This window comes from Cervus canadensis, chromosome 8 (genome assembly GCF_019320065.1).
Source record: "Cervus canadensis isolate Bull #8, Minnesota chromosome 8, ASM1932006v1, whole genome shotgun sequence".
Classification (NCBI taxonomy): Eukaryota; Metazoa; Chordata; class Mammalia; order Artiodactyla; family Cervidae; genus Cervus; species Cervus canadensis.
In genome coordinates this window covers 54,630,764-54,651,178 of record NC_057393.1, presented here as the reverse complement: position 1 = coordinate 54,651,178, position 20,415 = coordinate 54,630,764, and the positions used below count along the sequence as shown (strand labels likewise).

The window sequence follows — 20,415 nt, the reverse complement described above, 5'->3', positions numbered from 1 at the left end:
GCGTGGCCCTCCCGCGGCTTTCTGGGACTCGTAGTTCGAGGCCCTAGGCGCTGGCGCAGGTCAGTATCAAGAATCCTGCGCTTCTAGGTATCGGATTCCACGTGAGAGGTGAGAAAGGCCTGGCAAGCAGCACAGCCTACGCAGCCGGCTGAGAGGCGTCTGGCGTTTGAGTTGTGGGAGTGTCGCCGGGGGAGGCGCTGGGCTGCGGGGGCCCGGAAGCCTGGCGGGTGGCCGTGGGAGGGCGCGCGTCCTGGCGGAGGTGCGATCAAGGGCCGCACGTGTGTCCGCGCGCCGCGGCGGCGCTGCGTTCCCCAGACCTAGCGGTGATCAGCTGAGACCAGGCGGACCCAAGCGCTGAGCCGGCAGTGGCTCCGAGGGGTCTTCCTCTCTACTGCCTGAGCTCCGGCCTTGGCCGGCCTGGGAGCTTCGCAGTTGGCCACACCGGCCCTTTACACGCCGATGACTGTCCTTATTCGAAGGAGGTTTTCGGTGGACGTTAGGGGACCTAGAGGGGCTCCTGGGAGGGCCCAACCCGCCCGTCCCCACAGTCCTGTCCTCGCTGAAAAGAGATTGCGTCAGAGCCCCTGCATCCCAGATAGACTCTGACTTTTCAGGCGTCTGGGGCAGCCGAAATACCTCCGAGAGGCGACACATTCATCCGGAGAGCTACTGCTCTAACTAGAACTTCAGGGCAAATGCTGGGGAAATAGGTACATCTTAGAGCTGCTGGGGGCAGTGGGATTTTCTTGCTTTCATGGGTTTGCGAGGGAGGCTTGGCCTATTTGATCCAAAGCCCTGTGGAGAGAGGTGAGGGAGGCGCAGCTTGAAGAGACAGCAAAAGCATCCCAGGAGAGGGTGTGTAAAGGTAACAGGACCTGACAACATTTTTCCCCCAGCAGTCTTGCTGGACTGGCTAGTCTGTGTCAAGCAAAGTGGACCTGATTTTCACGGCTTTTTCGCTTCCCTTAACTCCACTTTTCCAGGAATCTGTCCTTCCTGAAAGGAGAAAATGACCAAGTTCCAGGTGAGTTGGAGTTTCTCTTCTCTGAGATTGGGAATATCCTATCTTTGGGGGGAAGGACATCAGCATTAACTGAGTGTGTATCTGGTGTCAGGTCCTGTCTTGGTTCTGTGTGTTTTTTTTACCTTGTCAGACTTCAGCGTGAGACATATGGTGTTTATAAATGTGAATATAGGAACATGAAGATACTAAGAGCATATAGCTATCAAATGATGTCACCAGGGTCTGCACAATCAGCTGACTTTAAATTCTACCCCTGTTTTCACTGAACTACCCTGCCTCCTTGAGGTTGACTAACTCCTCAGAGGACTGGGCTATGCTCCTTTATTGAAAGACTTCACACAGCATGTTTGGTCCAATCTCTGGGAGCATGCCTTTTCCTGCCAGACATTTCACTCACATTGAAAGTCATCCAAAGCTATTACATGCTCAATCCAGTGCTACGTTGTTTCAGGAAAGCAAATAGAATTATAAACTGCAGTGCTTTTCTTTTATGAGCATGTGATGTGTGTGGGAAAAAGTATGCACATTAACAATAATCATTTATTAAACTTGAGTTAAAGACATGAGAAAATTTGTTACATAACAGCTCAGTAATTACCATGTCACTCCCAGAAATCCTCCTCAGCCAGTCTGTGCATCAGAATTATCTGTGGTGTTCTTTAAGAATTAAATGTTCCTAAGCAACATTCCCCTAGACCTACTGAAAGGGGAATTTCACTCCTTTTTTTTAATCTCTTTGATCTTTGTACAATCCAAAGATTTATTGCATTTATTGTGAAGTATTTCTCTGCATACTTGACGTGAGCATCACTAAGGTAGATAGGATGGGTTGCTCATCTTTTGTGTTCTGCTTGTTTTGTTCCCTTTATCAACGTATCTACATTTTAATTGGTACAATGAATTGTTGAATTACCATGTAAGCTTTTTTAAAAAACTTGTCATTTGTCTGCACAAAACCACTTCTAGAAAACTACCTCAAGACTAACACTTAGTATCATAGAATGTTTGAAAAGAAAGGGATTAGCCAGCCACCAGGGATGCCCCTCCTAAACCTCTGCCTTGGTGCCATCATCTTACAGAGGAGAGCTCTAATTCTGAGGGAGCAGAAGAGAAGTACCATGTGTTTATTGCAGAGAATAGCAAAGTCAGAAGTCAACCCCATGTTTTCTGACTTCATGCTGTTTCTTCTCTGAAACTAAACAGGTCATCACACCAGGATTTATTTGAATAAAATATCAGGCTGGGTTTTTTTTTTATATTAGATGATTTTTTAAAAATTGAAGTATAGTTGATTTACAGTGTTTCAGGCGTATAGGCTGGATTTTAAGGGGGAAAAAAAAACGAACCAATTCTTAACAGCGCCACCAGCAAGACCATCTTTTTGGTTGGCAAAAACCATCCTCTCATCCACATTCATAGAAAGATACCATGAGTTCTTATAAAAATTAGTTTGTTTAGAGGACAGTAAGCTGCCTCAAAGTATTGAAAGCGTGACATCTTTGTGCCTTGAATATGATTGAGAACTTCAGCAAAGATTGACATAAGAACCTGTGCTCTTTTTTTTTCCCCTTCTATCTCTTCCCTAATGCTTATGCACTGTGATGAAGTTGGGGATTGCTAGAACAGTGACATTTTGAGATCCTGGCATATGTTAATAATTTTTTGAATTTAAAAAAAGGACTTCACTCCATCAGTACTTCCTGTTTTCTATATACCAGACATCGTCCTTGAGTCTGCTGAAAGGTAGGAGTCCCACTTAACCCTTCTCTTCCTCTGTGACTTTGAATGAGTCACTTTGCAGCTATGAACCTTAGTTTTCTCATCTATAAATTGAGTGCCGAGTTGGAGGATCTTGAGATTTCTCTTTTACTTGTATCATTGCATTATTTTAAATTGTGAATTTATAAATAAATATTTGTCATTTAGATTTTGAGTCAGGTGTGCTGTTTGCTAAGGATTTAAAGATTAGTTGAGTGTGGTCACAGAAGCCAGGTGAAATGTAAGGGGGGAAGGACTCAGGCTGAGCTTGAAGAATTGACAGGACCCCAGTCTGGAAAGCCTTGCAGGCCAGAATGAAGAGTCTGGATTTTACTCCATGTGCATGGAAAAGCCTTTGGAGAGTTTCATGCTTGGCATGGTACGTGTTTTAAAAGATCACCCTCTCTGCTCTGTGGAAGATTCATCATGTGGGGGAACAAAAAAGACAAATTTAGGAGGTTGGTGTAGGTGGAAAGTTAATGACAGCTGGGACTTGTAATGATAATAGTGCAAGCTGGAAAGAAGTGGGTGGCTTCAGATATGTTTTAAAGGCAGAGTTGAGATGACTTGGTGATGAATAAAATGTGAGGAAGTGAGAAGAAAATCAAAAGGACTTCTGGGATTTGGGCTTGAGCAATTTAGTAGGTTGTGTGACACTTGGGGGACAACAAGGGAAGAGCAGATACTGATGGAGATTGTGGGAGCAAGAATTCTGTTGGGGTGACTTACCTGGTGGTCCAGTGGTTAAGACTCCGAACTGCGGAAGCAGGGGGCATGGGTTTATCCCATGTCAGGGAACTAAGATACCTACATGCTATGTGGCACAGCCAAAAGATTAAAAAAAAAATTATGTTGGGGCTTGATATGTTTTAAGTGCCTTTTAGACATCCAAGTGTAGATGTAGGTGGGAAGTTGGAGTCTGGAATTGAGAAGTAAGGTTAGGACTAGATATAAATGTTTGGGAATACCTAAGAGTGTTTTGTGGTTGTGGGTAAATGTGCTATTTTATTTTTTCTAGGAATGTTCAACTACTTAGTTTAGAACAAGAAAGGACATATGATTTATATGACTAGGGGAAAAATTGATATCAGAAGTATACTTTGGCTGAGAGGAAAAAGAGGAAGGATTAAAGGATGATGATCTTGGTGAAATAGATGTGAGGGAGGAAAAAGAGAAGAAAAAATAGGAAGATGTTTTTAAGTGTGAGTTTTGAGGTAACCTTTCAAAAACAGAGTGATCCAAATAGTGAAATGGCCCTAATTGTGGTTTCTGAGTTTGAAATGAGGCAAAGATCGTTGGCATTAAAGAGATTAAGAAATGTGAGGTTAGCATGTTGGGTAAATCGTTCTCCTGAGTGTTAAGGTTATCAGGATAATAGTAGGAATGGGGCAAAAGGACAGCTCAGCAAGGAAATGAGAAAGGAAAGGTTCTCCATCCAAACTAGACTGAGATCAGCCTGAACCGCACACTTCCTCTGCATCCTTCTCCCCTCTTCCAGTGCTCCCAACCTCACCTTCCTTGCGGGGCATTTGTTCAGATGGTTGTCAGTTGAGGAGGAATGTGCTTAATGTTTTAGGAACCAGTAGCATTCACGGATGCCTCTGTGGACTTCACCAAGAAAGACTGGGGTTGCTGGACTCTGTTCAGAGGAAGCTGCACGGAGCTGTGATGCTGGAGAATTACCGCCCCTTTGTCTCAGCGGTGAGAACATGAGCATGAATACCAGTGCCCTGGAGTCTGTTTCTTCAGTTTTAAATATCCATGGGGCCCCAGGAGCTATAGTTGAGGAATCACTTTCTTAATTTCTTTTTGGCAGCAAAGGATGTTTTTGATTATTCTAAGCAGCTAAAGAACTTTGTGTGTGTATGCTCAGTCATGTCCAGCTTTTTGTGACCCCATGGACTGTAGCTCACCAGGCTCCTCTGTCCGTGGAATTTTCCAGGCAAGAATACTGGAGTGGGTTGCCATTTCCTGCCCCAGGGGATCTTCCTGCCCCAGGGGTCGAACCCATGTCTCTGTCATCTCCTGCATTGGCAGGTGAGTTCTTCACCACTGCGCCACCTGGAAAGCCCGAAAGAACTTTACTTGGTGAGAACTGGAGAACAGTAGCCTTACTTGGAGAATTTTCCAAGAACTCGTACGTGGTCCATCCTTTATAAGCCAGAGTTTGAGACTGCTTTTTTTTTGGGTTTTTTTGGCACAGTCACCCACACCTGTGTGTCTCAGATGTGCTCTCTCAGTTGGAGCAAGTTGAGGATTATAGTATAATGGAGAATTCTCCATGCCCATTACCTTTAATTGCTGGTGTAGAGCCTCTAAACTCCCCCCTCGCTTTCAGAGCCTTTCGAGCTCTACTTTTACTACAGAGCATTATTCTCTGCTGCCCCAGGGTCACCCTCCTTTCCAGCTAAGCCTGTTTTCCTGAGGTCCTCCATGCTCCCTTGCTCTGGGGCCCTTGATTACCATGCTCTGGTTTCTTGTTAATTTTGTCTGTTAAGATTTTATTTGAAGTACTTTACATGTGTGAGATCTTCAACCAGCCCTCCCATTCAATCTCCTTCTCTTTTCCTTCTTTTTTTTTTTTTTAAATCTTATCTATCTTTGGCTGTGCTGGGTCTTCATTGCTGTGTGCAAGCTTTTCTCTAGTTGCAGAGAGCAGGGACTACTCTTCGTTGTGGTGAGTAGGCTTCTCATTGCCGTGGCTTCTCTTGTTGTGGCGCACAGGCCCTAGAGCACGTGGGCTTCAGTAGTTGTGGTGCATGGCTTAATTGCTCCGTGGCATGTGGAATCTTCCTGGACCAAGGATCAAACCTGTATCACCTGCATTGGTAAGCAGATTCATATCCACTGTACCAAACAAGGAAGTCCTCAATCTCCTTCTTTTCTCAGAACTTTCAATTTATGTCTCACAGGCTCAGACCTGATTACATATTTTTTTGTATACTTTTATTATAACCCTTAGATCTGCAAGTCTGATTTATTTTCTTTGGTTCCAGCCAGGTTTCTGGAGGGAAAGCAATGTATCTAATACTCCACTGCTTTATGTACATGTGTGTGTGTGAGTCGCTCAGTCGTGTCTGATGCTTTGCAACCCCAAGGACTATAGCTCTCCAGGCTCCTCTGCCCATGGAATTCTCCAGGCAAGAATACTGGAGTGGATTGCAGTTCCCTTCTCCAGAGGATCTTCCCGACCTAGGGGTCGAACCCAGGTCTCCCATGTTGCAGGCAGATTCTTTATAGTCTGAGCCACCAGGGAATCAAGATTTAAAAATTGACTGCTGTGGAGCTCAGCAGCAAAGAAATATGTCTTATAGTCTTGTAAAAGAGACATTATGGTCAACACAGTGTGTTACTGTGAATTCATTAAGTCCTGTGAAGGATGGAGAATTGTGTTCTGAGAGAATGAGGGCATGAGATGGGACGAGAGTGATAAATGTATTGTTGAGAGGTTCAAGGAAAGTCTCTGAAGTGATGTTTAAACTGAGACCTAAAGTGTTAATGGGCATCAGACAGGTGACTGGGTAGGGGAAGAATATTCCAGGCAAGAGAATAGTTCACGAGAAGACCCAGACACCTAAAAGGAGTGTGACTAGAATACAGGAAGCATCTGGGAAGAATAGAGTGGGGGTTGACTCATTCGTGGCATTGCGGGCACTGGTAAAAAAAAAATGTGAATTTGTGTTGAGTTCAGTGGGAAGCCATGGGGACAATAAAATGGTATGAACTGATTTACCCAGTATCACTGGGACTGCTTGATAGAGACTGGTTTGCGGAGAGGCAAAAGTAAAGGTAGGATCTATATTTAGAATTCTGATCATTTGCTGTCACAAGCTGTCTGCAGTGAATAAATCTTGTGCAAGTAGCACTCACAACTGTGCCGAGACATCTGAAGAATAAAACCCCCGAGATGGACTGCTGAGTATATACATTTGTGATTTTGACACATAATTGTTAAAATGTCCTTTTTGAGGGGTGATACCAATTTACATTCAAAAGCAACATGTGTCAGCGGGCTTTGGGTTTTTAACCAGTGTTAACAGGTAGTTTTAATTTTAATTTATTGTATTATGATATACTGCTATTTTTTCAGTTTATCAATATTTGATATTTTGTATTGACTTCATTATTTCCAACATGTCCATCATTACGTCAGAGTCACATCAATGATTAATACTTACATTGCTTTGACTTCATAACTCTTGTTCCTGCAGAGTCAAATAGTATACATATACAGTTCCTTTTTTTGTTTTTTCCTTTTCCTACAACTAATTTTTGCTTTTCAAAATATATTTTATTTGAGGTTTTTCCCTTTCCATTCCGTTTATAGAGCATTTTGGTTGATTTGGTTAATTACTGTTTTCCTTTATATATCAACACTTGATTCAGCTTGTCTGTTTTATTGATTTCTTAATGCTCACTGCTATTTCTTGTATGTCATCTTTTTCTTAATTTAAAAATTTTTACTACAGTACACTGCTGAATAATTGTTTCAGTAATTTTTTAAATCCTTTCTTACCTGAAAAAGTGTTTAGCCAGTCTACTGATTGACTTGGGTATGAGATAGAAGGCTAATTTTACAGTCAGTTTACTTCCTAAATTAGAAGATATTGCTCATTTATCTTCAGGTATACAATACTGCTGTTCCGTAGTTCACTGTCAATATAATTCTCATTTGTATTTGCACATAACCTGGCTTTGCTGTCTAGATGCTTTCAGCATTTTCTGGGGTTTATTTTTTGAGTTTTTTTGTTTCGTTGAAGTCCTGAGATTTCACAGACAATTTTTAACATTTAGTGAGCCCTGACTCCTAAATTCTAAGAAATTTTTTTTCCTTGTTATTTCTTTGATCATTTCTTTCTCTTCATTCCACCTCCACTATATTTATCGAACTCCCACAACATAGGCTTTTATCATTCCATCTGTCTACCTTTACTTTGCATTCCTTGAGTACCCCTCAGTCTTCATTTTAGGTGGATATTCATTTAGCTATTCAACCCATCTAGATTGCAGACCTTAAAATCAGACTGCCTGACAGTAGCTATGACACAAATTACCTGATCATTTTAACCTTGGTTCTTCCAGTGTAGGATGAGTGTCCTAATAGTTTTTCTCACGTAGAATCATACATCTGCTGTCTGAGTGCTCCACATGAGGACAGTAAATCTTAAATGTTGGATGGCATCACCAACTCAATGGACATGAGTTTAAGCAAACTCTGGGAGATAGTGAAGGACAGGGAAACCTGGCATGCTGCAGTCCTTGGGTCATAAAGAGACAAACACAACTCGGTGTCTGAACAAGTCTCAAATATTATGATTGTCATTGTTTTCAATCTTTTTATTAATGTAGAAAAATTCTAATTATTCTTTATAGCAATGTGTTTATATTTTGTTATTAGGTCGTAGTTTTTTTAGATGTGATAGCCCCTCAGATTTCTCTGGGATTTTCGTTATGAACCTTTTCAATTCTGTTACCTCTGTTTACTGTTTCATGAGTTTGCGGCTCCGTTTATTAAGGTTAGTTTCTACTTTTTTTGTTTGTTTACTTATGTTTATTGTCTCTCTCTCTCTTTTTTTTTTTTTCAGAAGTCTTCTGTTCGCAGCATGATACTGGAGGGTGCCACCCTCAGCTGACGCTCCGTCCTTTTTTGCTGCATGTGTATTCAGCTTACAGGGGACATCTCTGCTGATTGGGCTTGGGATGAATCTAATAAGAACCCAGCTGGTGAGTGATGTAGACCCTTTTTTTGAGATTGCCTCTTAAGGCCAGTATGTTATCTGGGACATGCCTTGCTTCAGTTTCCAGCTCTGGGATGTCCTTCTGGTCAGAAATTCCACCTCACAGATTAGCTTGAGGCTTTATCCTGGGCACATGTGGAGTTGGTTGCTTCTTTTTGTACCTCAGTCCTGTCATTGTGCAGGTTTGGCATTACCTCAACTTACGCTGCTGTCTTCAGCCCAAATCATACTATTAGGAGTCCTTCTTTGCAAACAGTTTGTTTTTGAAGCTTTATATGGGGCCACTACCCTTAACCTCCTAGTTTTTCATTTTTTTTTTTTTTTTTGGGTAGTTGGGACAGTGACGCTGCTAATGGCAACAACTAGTCAAGACATTAGAAATGCCCAACGTGATATAATAAACCTATTTCCGGAATAAACCTCTCTTACTTCAGAATAGTTGATTCTGAGCTTGGAATTTTAATTTCTCGGACTTCTTCAGACATTCTCCTGCTTCTCCAGGAGCCTTTTTCTGTACGTAATTTGAGCTGTGCATTTGTTTTTTGTTTGTTTGTGTGTTTCCCCATTAGACATCATCCATCTGCACTTTATCACAAGGAGTTCCCTAGTAATTTTATTCTAGTAATGGCAGTCTTTTTTTTTCCAAGATCATTGTGGATTTTTTTATTTTGGTCATTTCAGTGTAATATAAGGATCTTTACCCTAATTGTTTTGACTAACATACATACTACAGATCTTCCTTAACTTATAGTTGGGTTATATATAAACTGATTGTAAATTGAAAAATACTTTTAAGTCAAAAATGCCTTTAATACACCTAATCTACTGAAAATCATAGCTTAGCCTAACCTGCCTTAAATTTTTATGCTCAGAACATTTACACTGGCCTACAGTTGGGCAACATCATCTAACACAAAGCCTGTTTTATAATAGTGTTGACTATCTCATGCAGTTCATTGATTACTGTACTGAAAGTGAAAAACAGAATGGTTGTAAACGTACTGTGTGGAGCTGCAGCTGCTCCATTGCCCAGCATCACGAGGGAAGTTTGTCCAGCATATTGCTAGCCCAGGAAAAGACCAAAATTCAAAGGCATATCACTGTCACACCACCATAAAGTCAAAAATTTGTAAGTGAAGCTATCGTAAGTCAGGGACCATCTATAGTAAGTCTAAAATCTATATTCCTAGCACAGTTCTTTCCCAGGAGCTCCAGGTTCACATGTTTTACTTACTGATCAGAATATTCCACCAGCACCACAAATTTAAAAAGTCAGATCCCAAGTTTGTTTTCTGTTCCCCTTCCCTACTCTAGCCTTGGAGATTAAGATCCCCTGTCTTATGATATTGTAACCCATACCTAGTCACTCATTCAAGGGACTTGAGAGTCATGCTTGGGGCCTTCTTTCCCTTTTGAGTTTAGTCAGTCATTATGTGATTTAGAACAAATCTCTCCCTTTCTCTCCATAACCATCCTCCTCATCACTCTTCTGATTTGCTATAGCAGCTCTCTCTCTACCTTAAAGTCCTGCTCATTTATGATGGTATTTATAATCACAGAGTCAGTCATTTCACTCACAACTGTAATCCTTAGTAGCTTTACATCTCTGAGGGGATCTCTAACTACACACTGAGCCCTTTGTTCTGGCTCTTGTCTTCGTCTCCAAGCATAGTCTACCACTGTTACCTGTTTTTTTTCCTTCACAAGAAACTACTTATACTTTTCTAGAACATGTCATGTTTTCTCTCCACATTCCACTTTTTTTCCCCTTACATTTGCTCCCAGAAATCTTCCCCAAGGTTTGAGCCAACTGCCCTTCCCTCTGTGTTCCCATGACTAGCTGTGCGTGTATCTGTCCAGTAGCACTTACATGGCATTATTGTTGACCTATTTGTCTTTCTTCCCAGTAGATTCTAGCTTATCAAGCAAAAGGATTTGTATTTTCTTCCTTGTATCCCAAGCACTTATTAAAGTCAAGTACTTCATTTTATTTTAATTGACATTTAATTGGTAAAATGGAATGAAATGTTAATTGTGAAATAACAAGGATGTGGGATTCATAGCCTTCTACAAAGCTAGGGTACAAATACTTTTATTGGCAGTACTTAAAAGCAGAGACAAGATTTCTGTCTTGTGTACCCAAGCCCTCTCCCTTCCTGACATTAACCCAAAGGACATGAGTATAAGGACAAGATTGAACTTTTTGCTAGTTACCTTAGGCAGCTCTGAAATCTTGAAGTTTCGTTTGTTATCACTAAATTCCCTTTGTTCCCTAGGAGACTTGAATGAAACTTTTGTGGAAAATGAAGATAAAGTACTTACGTTATCTGTTACCTCAGGAGCTTTCCTGCTGGCAAATTTTGGACCAGGTGGCTTAGTACAGTAAGGAGGAGTCAGAATTAAATTGTGAATATTCAGAGGGAGGTGTAAGTAACCCTGAACTGGATCTTTCTACTTGTCAGAAGTGGAGAAAAGTATCTTCTCATATTTCCAGGAACCACAAGCAGTGTGGTGACTCTTCAGAGTGATGATTTAAAAAAACATGGAAAGTGAAGAATATTCATCTTTGAAAGTCCCAATCCAAATGGCCACCCAGTACTCCAGTATTCCAACCTATAAGAATGAGCCCCAGGATCCTCAGGAAAGCAAAAGTCTGTTTGTAACTGAAGAAAGCACTGAGAGGAAACTGACAGAGGGAAAAAGTCCTCCCATTGAGCATTGTTCAGAGAACCTTCAAGATAAACTTGTGGCTGATGTAAAAGAAGTGGTCTTGCCATTGTTCAAAGGGGAGACAATTTGCCATATTGGCCAGTTGAAAGAATCCTTGGAGCCCTTTGACTATAACCACAAAGACGTTTGCAGTTGGAAATCCCAGGTGGCCAGTCATCGTCATCAGAGAGCTCATACAGAGGAGAAGCCCTGTAGCCATCAAGACTGTGGGAAGACATGTACCACCAGCCCAGGTGGTCACCCTGGTGAGAAAATCCGCCTTTCAGAGAAAGTGTACAGATGTAGTCAGTGTGGTAGGGACTTCAGTGAGCGCTCAGAGCTAGTCCTTCATCAGAGGGACCACACCGAAGAAAAGCCCTACAGATGTGATCAGTGCGGGAAGGGCTTCACAAGGAGCTCGAGTCTCCTCATCCACCGTGAAGTCCACGCAGATGAGAAGCCCTATAAGTGCGATAAGTGTGGGAAGGGCTTCACCAGGAGTTCAAGTCTGCTCATTCATCACTCAGTCCACACAGGTGAGAAGCCTTATAAATGCGACAAGTGCGGGAAGGGCTTTACTCAGAGCTCCAAACTGCACATCCACCAGCGAGTGCACACCGGCGAGAAGCCCTACGAGTGTGGGGAGTGCGGTATGAGCTTCAGTCAGCGCTCCAACCTGCACATCCACCAGCGCATCCACACAGGGGAGAGGCCCTACAAGTGTGGGGAGTGCGGAAAGGGCTTCAGTCAGAGTTCAAACCTTCACATCCACCGCTGTTCACACACGGGGGAGAAGCCTTACCAGTGCTACGAGTGCGGGAAGGGCTTCAGCCAGAGCTCAGACCTCCGCATCCACCTGCGAGTCCACACTGGGGAGAAGCCCTATCACTGCGGCAAATGTGGGAAGGGCTTCAGCCAGAGCTCCAAACTCCTCATCCACCAGAGAGTCCACACTGGAGAGAAGCCCTACGAGTGCAACAAATGTGGGAAGGGCTTCAGCCAGAGCTCCAACCTCCACATCCACCAGCGGGTCCACAGGAAAGATCCCCATTAAATGAGGTCTTCAATCACATGCTCTTACTCCAAAGACTTCAATATTTCTAACATCACTCTTACTTTCACATTCTCAGGATATAGTAAGAGTTATTCAGATATGTTCCCTCACTGAAAGTCATTCACTTAAGGTATTTAAGTACCAAGCACTTTGTTATGCTACACAGTGAATTGATTATTCTTGTTGCTCAGATGGGTAGAGTGAAAACGTCTGTACTTTGCCATTCAGCCAGTGTTACTAGAGCTACATATCCTACCCAGCATTTCTAAGTGCAAGAACCTTATATTTGTCTAAGCAGAACGTGTTTCCTTTGTTCACAGTCTCTGAGAATCTGGAGCTTTGGCTTTCTCCTCAAATCGTGTGCCTTGTGTTTTTCATATTTCCTTCCAGCCCTGAGTAGCCCTCTTTAAATTGTGATTGCACAGTATGTTTTAATATTTGCTGTAACCCCCAAAAGTCATTTGCTTTTGCAGCGTTGTTACTGAGCCAGACTTGGGTCTTCTTGGCCAAGCAGAGTAAAGCCAATCTACTGACACTGGCTTGTAAAGAAAGGGCACCATTTATTGCAGGGCACCAAAGGAGTCAAGCAGCTAGTGCTCTTCAGACCCAAACTGATGGCTTTCAGGGAAACATAAGGTGAGGAACAGGGGACTGTGGGGTGCATGATCAGCTCATGGACATTCTTCTCATTGGCTGATGGTGAGGCAATTCGGAGTCAACATCATCAACCTTCTGTTTCTAACCCGTGTGGGGTCTGCTTGCTTGTGGGCAGCAAATAATTAACCTCTTACATCTGGTGGCAGTTTCAGTATCTGCTAAACAGCTCAAAGGACATGGCTCAGAATATTATCTGTATTCTGGAGGAATTACAGGTCCTTGCTTCACTTAATAGCTAAACTATTATTGTTTTGTTTTGCTTGACTTTTTCCCTTTCTGCATTTTCTCTCTTCTCTGATTAAATTTACACTTTGGAACTTGGGGAAGGCTCGGAGAGTATGTTTTGAGATGACAAGGCTTAAAATATGTACTCTATTACACATAATTCAATTGGGGTGTGGAGCTAGGACACCTCAGAGGGTTAAGGATCATCTCCTAGAAGTTAAAACAAGAAGCTTGTAAAATAGTTGAGAGAAAATGGATTGTTTTTTAGTGAATACGTAAGTAAAGCAGAAGTTACTATACAATGAACTAATTGCAACCCTGATTTTCTAAACAATGACTGATTCCTCAAGTGGTATTTAAGAGACTCCCTAGTCACCTATATTTTAGTTATTCACCAGTGACTAGTATCCATACATGAAAAAATGGTGGGGAAAATATAGATGTAATATTTATTACCTTGAGGAGGTGGGGTTATAACTGGTACATCCTGATCAAAGGTAACCTGAAGCAGTTAACTGGACATGGATAACAGGAAAGTAATGTTAAATTTAGAGGAAATGTAGCTAATGTCTAATAAGAAATGGAGGAAAGTGACAGATTGAGACTTGCTTTCCTTCAAGAGACCATCCCAGAATATTTGACTCCAACTCAGAGGCGCCCACATAAAATGATTAGGGTAGTGACTGAGCATCTGCACTTTGGCACTGCATAATACCTTCACTAGTTTGGAAACCATAAGATGGTATCACAACTGATGTGATTCTGCTTTGGTGATCTCTAGAATTATGAGTCCCTCCCAGTTCCTCCTGGTCTCATAAGATTATATGTGAACATCTCTTCTGGATTTGACTCTTGTTTGTCACATATGTCTTCTAATTGGCTGATAGATATAATCTGTTTGGGACTTAGAGCCAAATATGATCATAAGAATCCATGTGTAGTGAGTCCAGAGAGTAGATCTAAAGTCCAAGTCTCATATGGTTATAAACTAGCCTGTTTTCCAAGTCTCCTTTTATACATACCTTAATTTAGCAATGTTTTTAACTCTGTTTAGCTTTTATTGTTCTCTTTTAAGTGTTAGCTTTCTTAATACAATTGAAATGTGGTCAGAGTACTTGGGAAGCATTTTGCTGATTGTGGTAAGGAAGTTTGGAGAGAAAGTCAGAAAAAGGAACTTGTGCATGAAAATGCAGGAAAAGGAGCCTTCCTGATGGCTCAGTGATAGAGAATCCGCCTGCCAATGCAGGAGACATAAGTTCAATCCCTGATCTGAAAATATCCCACATGGCTTGGACCAACTAAGCCTGTGCTCTAGAGCCCAGGAGCCCCAACTACTGAGCCCACAATTACTGAAGCCTGCATGCCGTATTGCCTGTGTTCTGTAACAAGAGAAGCCACAGCAAATGAGAAACCTTCAAACTGCAGCTAGAGAGCAGCCTCTACTCACTGCAACTAGAGAAAAGCTCACACAGCAAGAAAGACCCAGCACAGCCAAAAATAAAATTATTTTTTTAAAAAATGCAGGAAGAACAACAGGGCATGTCTCACATTTCATCAAGTCCTAAAGATGCCATAGATTGACAAAGAGAAAACACTTTGTTAATTTTAAAGACATCCCAACTTCAGACATGTGAAAGTGAAAAAAAAAAAAAAAAAACAGATGTGTTACAAAATGGTTCTTTTTCAGAATTCAAGGGTTGTCCTAAGATTGATCCTTTACTGGTACCTGAACAAAGACCTTTGGAAAATCTCAATAATTGTATTTGATTGATAATTCCATCACAAATTTGGCAAAGAGTCTAGGTTACAGATTAAATTCTTAAAATTCTTACCTACTCAGTAGGTGCTGTTTACTTTCTATATGGATTGTTTAAGATCTTAAGGTCAAAATACTGGTGAATATATATGATCACTACTTGCAGTTACACTTCTAAATTATAATCTTTTAACCCACTGACAGCCAGAGTTAGGGGATAAAAAGAAACGGGGTACTTCCCTGGTGATCCAGTGGTTAAGAATCTGCCCACCAATGCAGGGGACAGGGATTGATCCCTGGTCTGGGAAGATTCCACATGCTGAGGGGCAGTTAAGCACGTATACCACAACTACTGAAGTCCACTCTCTCTCAACAAGTCCACTCTCTCTCTGCAACAAGAAAAGCCACCACCACGAGAAGCCCGCGCACCACAACTAGAGAAAGACTGGGCAGCAACAAAGACCCAGCACAGCCAGGAAGAAATTGGGAAGTTCATCTACAGCTTCATGACCTTTCTTACTGTACTTCTATTGGCAAAAAAGGGTCATGACTGAGCATGAAGGCAAGGTAGGTAATGAGAGCCAGGGAAAGTCCAAAGCAACATGCCCAAGGTAGTTTTGAGAGTAAAACTGGCATTGGAGTGGTACCTGAGAGTAGGTGATACTGACAAGCAGGTTCAAGACATAGAGCTGGGAAAAGCTAATACACAGGGAGTGTGCGGCAGCTGATTGCAGCCGCTACAGAAATCATTCAGGGTTTGGTCAGCTAAGCAAAAGGGTAAGGGGAAAGGACTAGAAAATGTGCTGTGTTGAACATCTCTCTGGACAGCATTAAAATGCTAGAGATTTTTACATTTATAAAACCACAGCAATGAAGAGAACAAGAGAAAAACCACCAGTAAACAGGAGGTCTCGATGAAAATTTGAAATATGAAGGACAACTATTGTATCAGAGCAGAAGCAGGGGCCATTTATACTGCTTACATTAAGGACAAAAAGGAACCAGTTTGGCTGCAGGCTCAGAAATGCATAATACTATAAACATGAGACATGAAAGGGAAAGCAGTGAACTTAATGTTCAGTTGTATTCAAGACATTCCCCTCATTCCAAACACAATTCTCCCCTAAGACATGTGCACTGTCAACCAGGGACCTACCCTCCAGCAAAAGATGAGAAATTTCTTCTCTGTAGAAATCAAATGGCCCTTAGGGACAGACCTGCATTCTGCTTTTTTGAGTCCAATAGGAAACAGTTATCTTCTAGCTCCAATACATTTATAACAGCTTCAAAATGCATGAAATAAAAACAAAATTGAAATAGCTGTAGGCAAATTATCAATCTCAACACTTGGGTAATTGATAGCACAAATGGACAGAAAATCAGGTAAGATACATAAGATTATCAACTAACTTGATTAACATTTATAGACTACTCCAACAACAGCATAATACACATTCTTTCCAAGTACACATGTTATGGGCAAAAAAAATAGTTGCAAACAATTTAAAAGAATGGAAATCATACAAGATACATTGACCAGAATAGAATTGAATTAGAAATTACTAACATATCTATAGAGTCACCAAACATTTGGAAGTTACTGACTTCTAAATAAGCCATGGGATAAAGAGAAAATAACAAAATCTAAAAATATTTTGAATGAATATAACAATGTGTGGAGTGTGGCTAAAGTAGCATAAAATTTTATTAATTATGCCAATAAATCCAACAACTTAGTTGAAACAGAAAAAGTTGTTGAAAGGTACAAACTACCAAAGCTCACTCAAGAAGAAAGAGAAAATTGAATAGCCCTATTAAACTAACAATTTGTAGCTGACAACCTTCCCACACAAAGTACAGGCCAGATGGTACAAGTGAATTCTACCAAACATTTATGGAAGACACAGTAACAATTCTATATGAACTCTTCTAGGAATAAACCCATTCCAACTTATTTTAGGAGCCAACATTGCCTACATACCAAAACCAAAGAGGTCTGCAAGACCACAGTCTTGCATCCCCTAGAAACCTGAACTGAATTCTCCTTCAGCACAAAGTGCTGCTTCCCTGAGGAGCAATTGCAGGCAGCTGGTTGCACCCATTTCCCATAGTCACTGAAAGATTATTTACTGTGACACCCACAGGAAGATTAGGAAACTTTTTTTTTTAGGATTCTTACTGTCTCATGAGAAATTAGCATGATGATTTCTTTAAGGGCCAACACAAATCATGTAACAATATTTGCATTTTTGCTATGGCTATGAGAAAACAAACTGGGTCAACAATAGCACAGAACAGTAACAGCATAGAACCTGCATATTTCTGCATATTATTTCATCCTGGTACTGATGTGTTCCTGTATATTACCCTTGAAGTTGGTTTTCATCTATTTCTGTATTTCCATTCTAACTTACTAACCCTAAAAAGTCTCATATAAGACACTAAACGAAGGAGGGAAAGAATAACTCACTTGATATCTGTTATTTTCTGTGGGATCAAGGACACTACATGTAGAGAACTACAAGAGTAGGGCTGGAGGAGAAAGAATAGATCACAAGAGATCTGCTGTGTCTGAAAATCTGACTATTGGCTAGGCTGCTAAGAATGGGGTGGCCTGGACATTCATCCTCTGGGGCTGAGTTTTCTTCATCTTTCGTGCTAGGCAGAAGCAAGTAATCCAGGAAACTCTTTCCTTCACTCACTTCCTGTGATTGTGAAGTGAGGATGAAGGAAGCACACACAGCTCTCAATGCTCCATGTGATAAGGGGCATGTTGTGAGGCCTCCTCAGGAACTGGAAAGAGTGGAGAATCTGAAATAAGTCAAAGGCTTTTAGGAATGTCTGAGATAACATTTTCTTAGTGGTACGTGGTGTATCTTTCCATCATACTATGCTCCTTCAAACCCTCAAAAGTGTAATGTCCTGGGCAAATTTGCCCCTTGCCTTAGCCCAGCTCATCTCTTCTCTCCAGTTCAAACAAGTTGTCACAGTCTGAAGAGAGGTTTGCAGAACACAAGGGTTACTTTGTGCTATCAGCCGTGCAAATGTAGGATCTGTTCTTTCTTGGCCTTGTTCTTTATGGGTTCTGCGGTCCTGGTGGGAGGTCTCCGCTCAGATGAGCCACTTTCCAGGTGAGATTCCTCTTAACCTTACAAGATCGGCTTTGTTCCTGGGAACCAGGAGCTGAACCTAGGGGACAAAATCATTTTAGTTGGAACCTACATGAGGATTCCAACTTCCAGAGCCCCCAAATCTCAGGTAGGTCTTTCAATAAACTCAAATCAGGACTTCTGAAAAAACACAGGTTGGACACATCAGGCCAGGCCCATAACTCATTACGAATTGTGATCCCAGAGCCCTTAAGGAACACCAAGAAACCCAGAAATACAAGTGTCCCGTGGTGCGAGTCCACGTTATACTGCAAGCGATGTCTTCTGGCTCAGTGCAGGGACGGATACAGACTAGGCAGACGGTTTTGTGCGGAGGAAGCTAACGTGGATGTGCATCCTAGCGCCGCCTCCCGCCGCCGGTGCGGTTTTGAGGCACTAGCTGGCCTCTCTGAATCTGTTTCCTGACCTATTAGAGTGGATGGGCGAGGACTCCCTGCGGTCTTCACGGATTACGCAATGGCCTCAGAGCAGTGGCCGCCAGCAATACATTGGCTTTCCCTGTGACTCGAAGGCGCCGATAGGACCTCAAGAACGGGACCGAACCTTTCACTCTCCCAGTGCTCCCGCCGGCAGTAAGAGAGGGCCGAAGCAAGCCCTCACGCAAGCTCGACCTGCCGTTCGCACCGGCCACGCCCCAAGAACGCTTCAGTCCCGCCGCACCCGACTGAGGCTGCGCGCCAGGTGGCGCATGCGCCAGAGCGCCTGTCCGACTTGAAGGGCAATTCCACATCTGGCCTACAGGCGGTATCCTGGCCACAAACTGGCAGTAAGACCTAAACCGTCGGTGAGAGTATGGAAGGGGATGTGAGGTGGCTGTTCCGCTAGCTGGGATCCTGACGCAAGGGGAAGAGATGATGGGAGAAGAGACCTAGAGTGCATGAAAACCTGTTGACAATAGGGCTTCTCCCAGGAGGCACAGCAGCTCGGTGTGGTGGTGTTGGCAATTGTAGTAATCATGATAAAATGATACCAGCTTCTCAGAATTACTAGTGAGAAATGGAACACTGCCTGCCATATCAGTAAACAAAGGATGTCATAGTCATCAGTGGTTGTGGCCACCTTTGAGGATGAATTGGTGAGCCCTAAGGGAACTCAGACGGAGAAGACAATGGCACCCCACTCCAGCACTCTTGCCTGGAAAAATCCCATGGATGCAGGAGCCTGGTAGGCTGCAGTCCATAGGATCGCTAGGAGTCGGAAACGACTGAGCGACTTCACTTTCACGCACTGGAGAAGGAAATGGCAACCCACTCCGGTGTTCTTGTCTTGAGAATCCCAGGGATGGGGGAGCCTGGTGTGCTGCCTTCTGGCAGCCTTCAGATTGCAACCACTCCCCATGGTGCGCCCTGAGGAAGCTCAGGATATTGGCCATAGCTGAGGTGCATATCAAAGGATTGGTTTGAGTCCAGACTTGTGTATCTTCCCATGCGTAGAAAAGCGCTAAATTCCTTGAGATGTTTGGTTTTCCTCTAATTTACAATAATTTTGTGTCATTCAGACTATCTACCCTTTGTTGCAAAACCCCTGTATATCCTAGCTAACCCGTCGCCTCCTTGGAGCAATTTTCCCAAGGTTACTTGAGAGGCCGCCTCTGAAGCCTGAAGTACTAATGTCTGTTGTATAAAACAACTCTCCAACATTTAGGTTGTACATTCTTTTTCGGTTGACATTGGCAATACACAAAATTGTTAGAGTGAAAATGCACACCAACGGAAAAAAAGTATCATCTCTCTTAGATAACATGCACAACCATTTGACGTTTTACTCAAATGGAATTTTCAAGCCATAAGAATTTCAGTAAGCAATATAAACATTTTCTTGGTCAATAGATTTCCCAATATATTTTAAATTGTCCAAATATTTCGACAATTTCAAACAAAATTTCTAAGAGTCAGTGAGCAGGCATACTTCATCTGAAATCAACAGATGCTAGTATCTTTCCATGGCTTTATCTAGATGGCTTTATCTTTAGCCAAGCTATTATCTATCAATGCAACTACACAATGCATCAGAATTAAATTTTATTACAAACATGATTCTGTTCCAGTTACTAGCTTTTAGAAATGTTTTACAGCACAAGCATTACCACTCCTAAATGAGTATTTCAGTTAGTTGATTTTTTTTTTTTTTTAACTTTTTGGATTATAACAACACTGAGTATTAAAATAGCAGTACAAGTCGGCAGATCATTTACAAAACTTTCAAAGCACATACACAACATACATATGAAACTGACACATGATAAATTTTGTGTTAAAGGTGACTGCATATAGTAATATCAAACACTGCCCTCACTTTGCTGTTCAAGAGTGTTTTGAAATTCT

At 42.1% G+C, this 20,415-nt stretch overlaps 1 protein-coding gene across 8 annotated transcripts; it reads left to right on the top strand.

Annotated features, from left to right (window-relative positions):
• Positions 1-13: 13 nt before the first annotated feature.
• On the top strand, positions 14-13,261 carry ZNF239 (zinc finger protein 239). 8 transcript variants are annotated; one of them, XM_043476266.1, is made up of 6 exons: positions 31-108; positions 984-1,024; positions 4,359-4,483; positions 5,418-5,459; positions 8,368-8,506; positions 10,797-13,261. In XM_043476266.1, exon 6 carries the CDS (start codon positions 11,063-11,065, stop codon positions 12,281-12,283), a length of 1,221 nt encoding a protein of 406 aa, XP_043332201.1. In that variant the 5' UTR covers positions 31-108; positions 984-1,024; positions 4,359-4,483; positions 5,418-5,459; positions 8,368-8,506; positions 10,797-11,062; the 3' UTR covers positions 12,284-13,261. The 8 variants fall into 8 exon arrangements, with proteins under 8 accessions (XP_043332202.1, XP_043332201.1, XP_043332199.1 ...); XM_043476270.1 differs by lacking the exon at positions 5,418-5,459 and adding an exon at positions 2,632-2,767 and having other exon boundaries at positions 51-108; XM_043476269.1 differs by lacking the exons at positions 31-108; positions 5,418-5,459 and adding exons at positions 262-865; positions 2,632-2,767.
• The last annotated feature ends 7,154 nt before the right edge of the window (positions 13,262-20,415 follow it).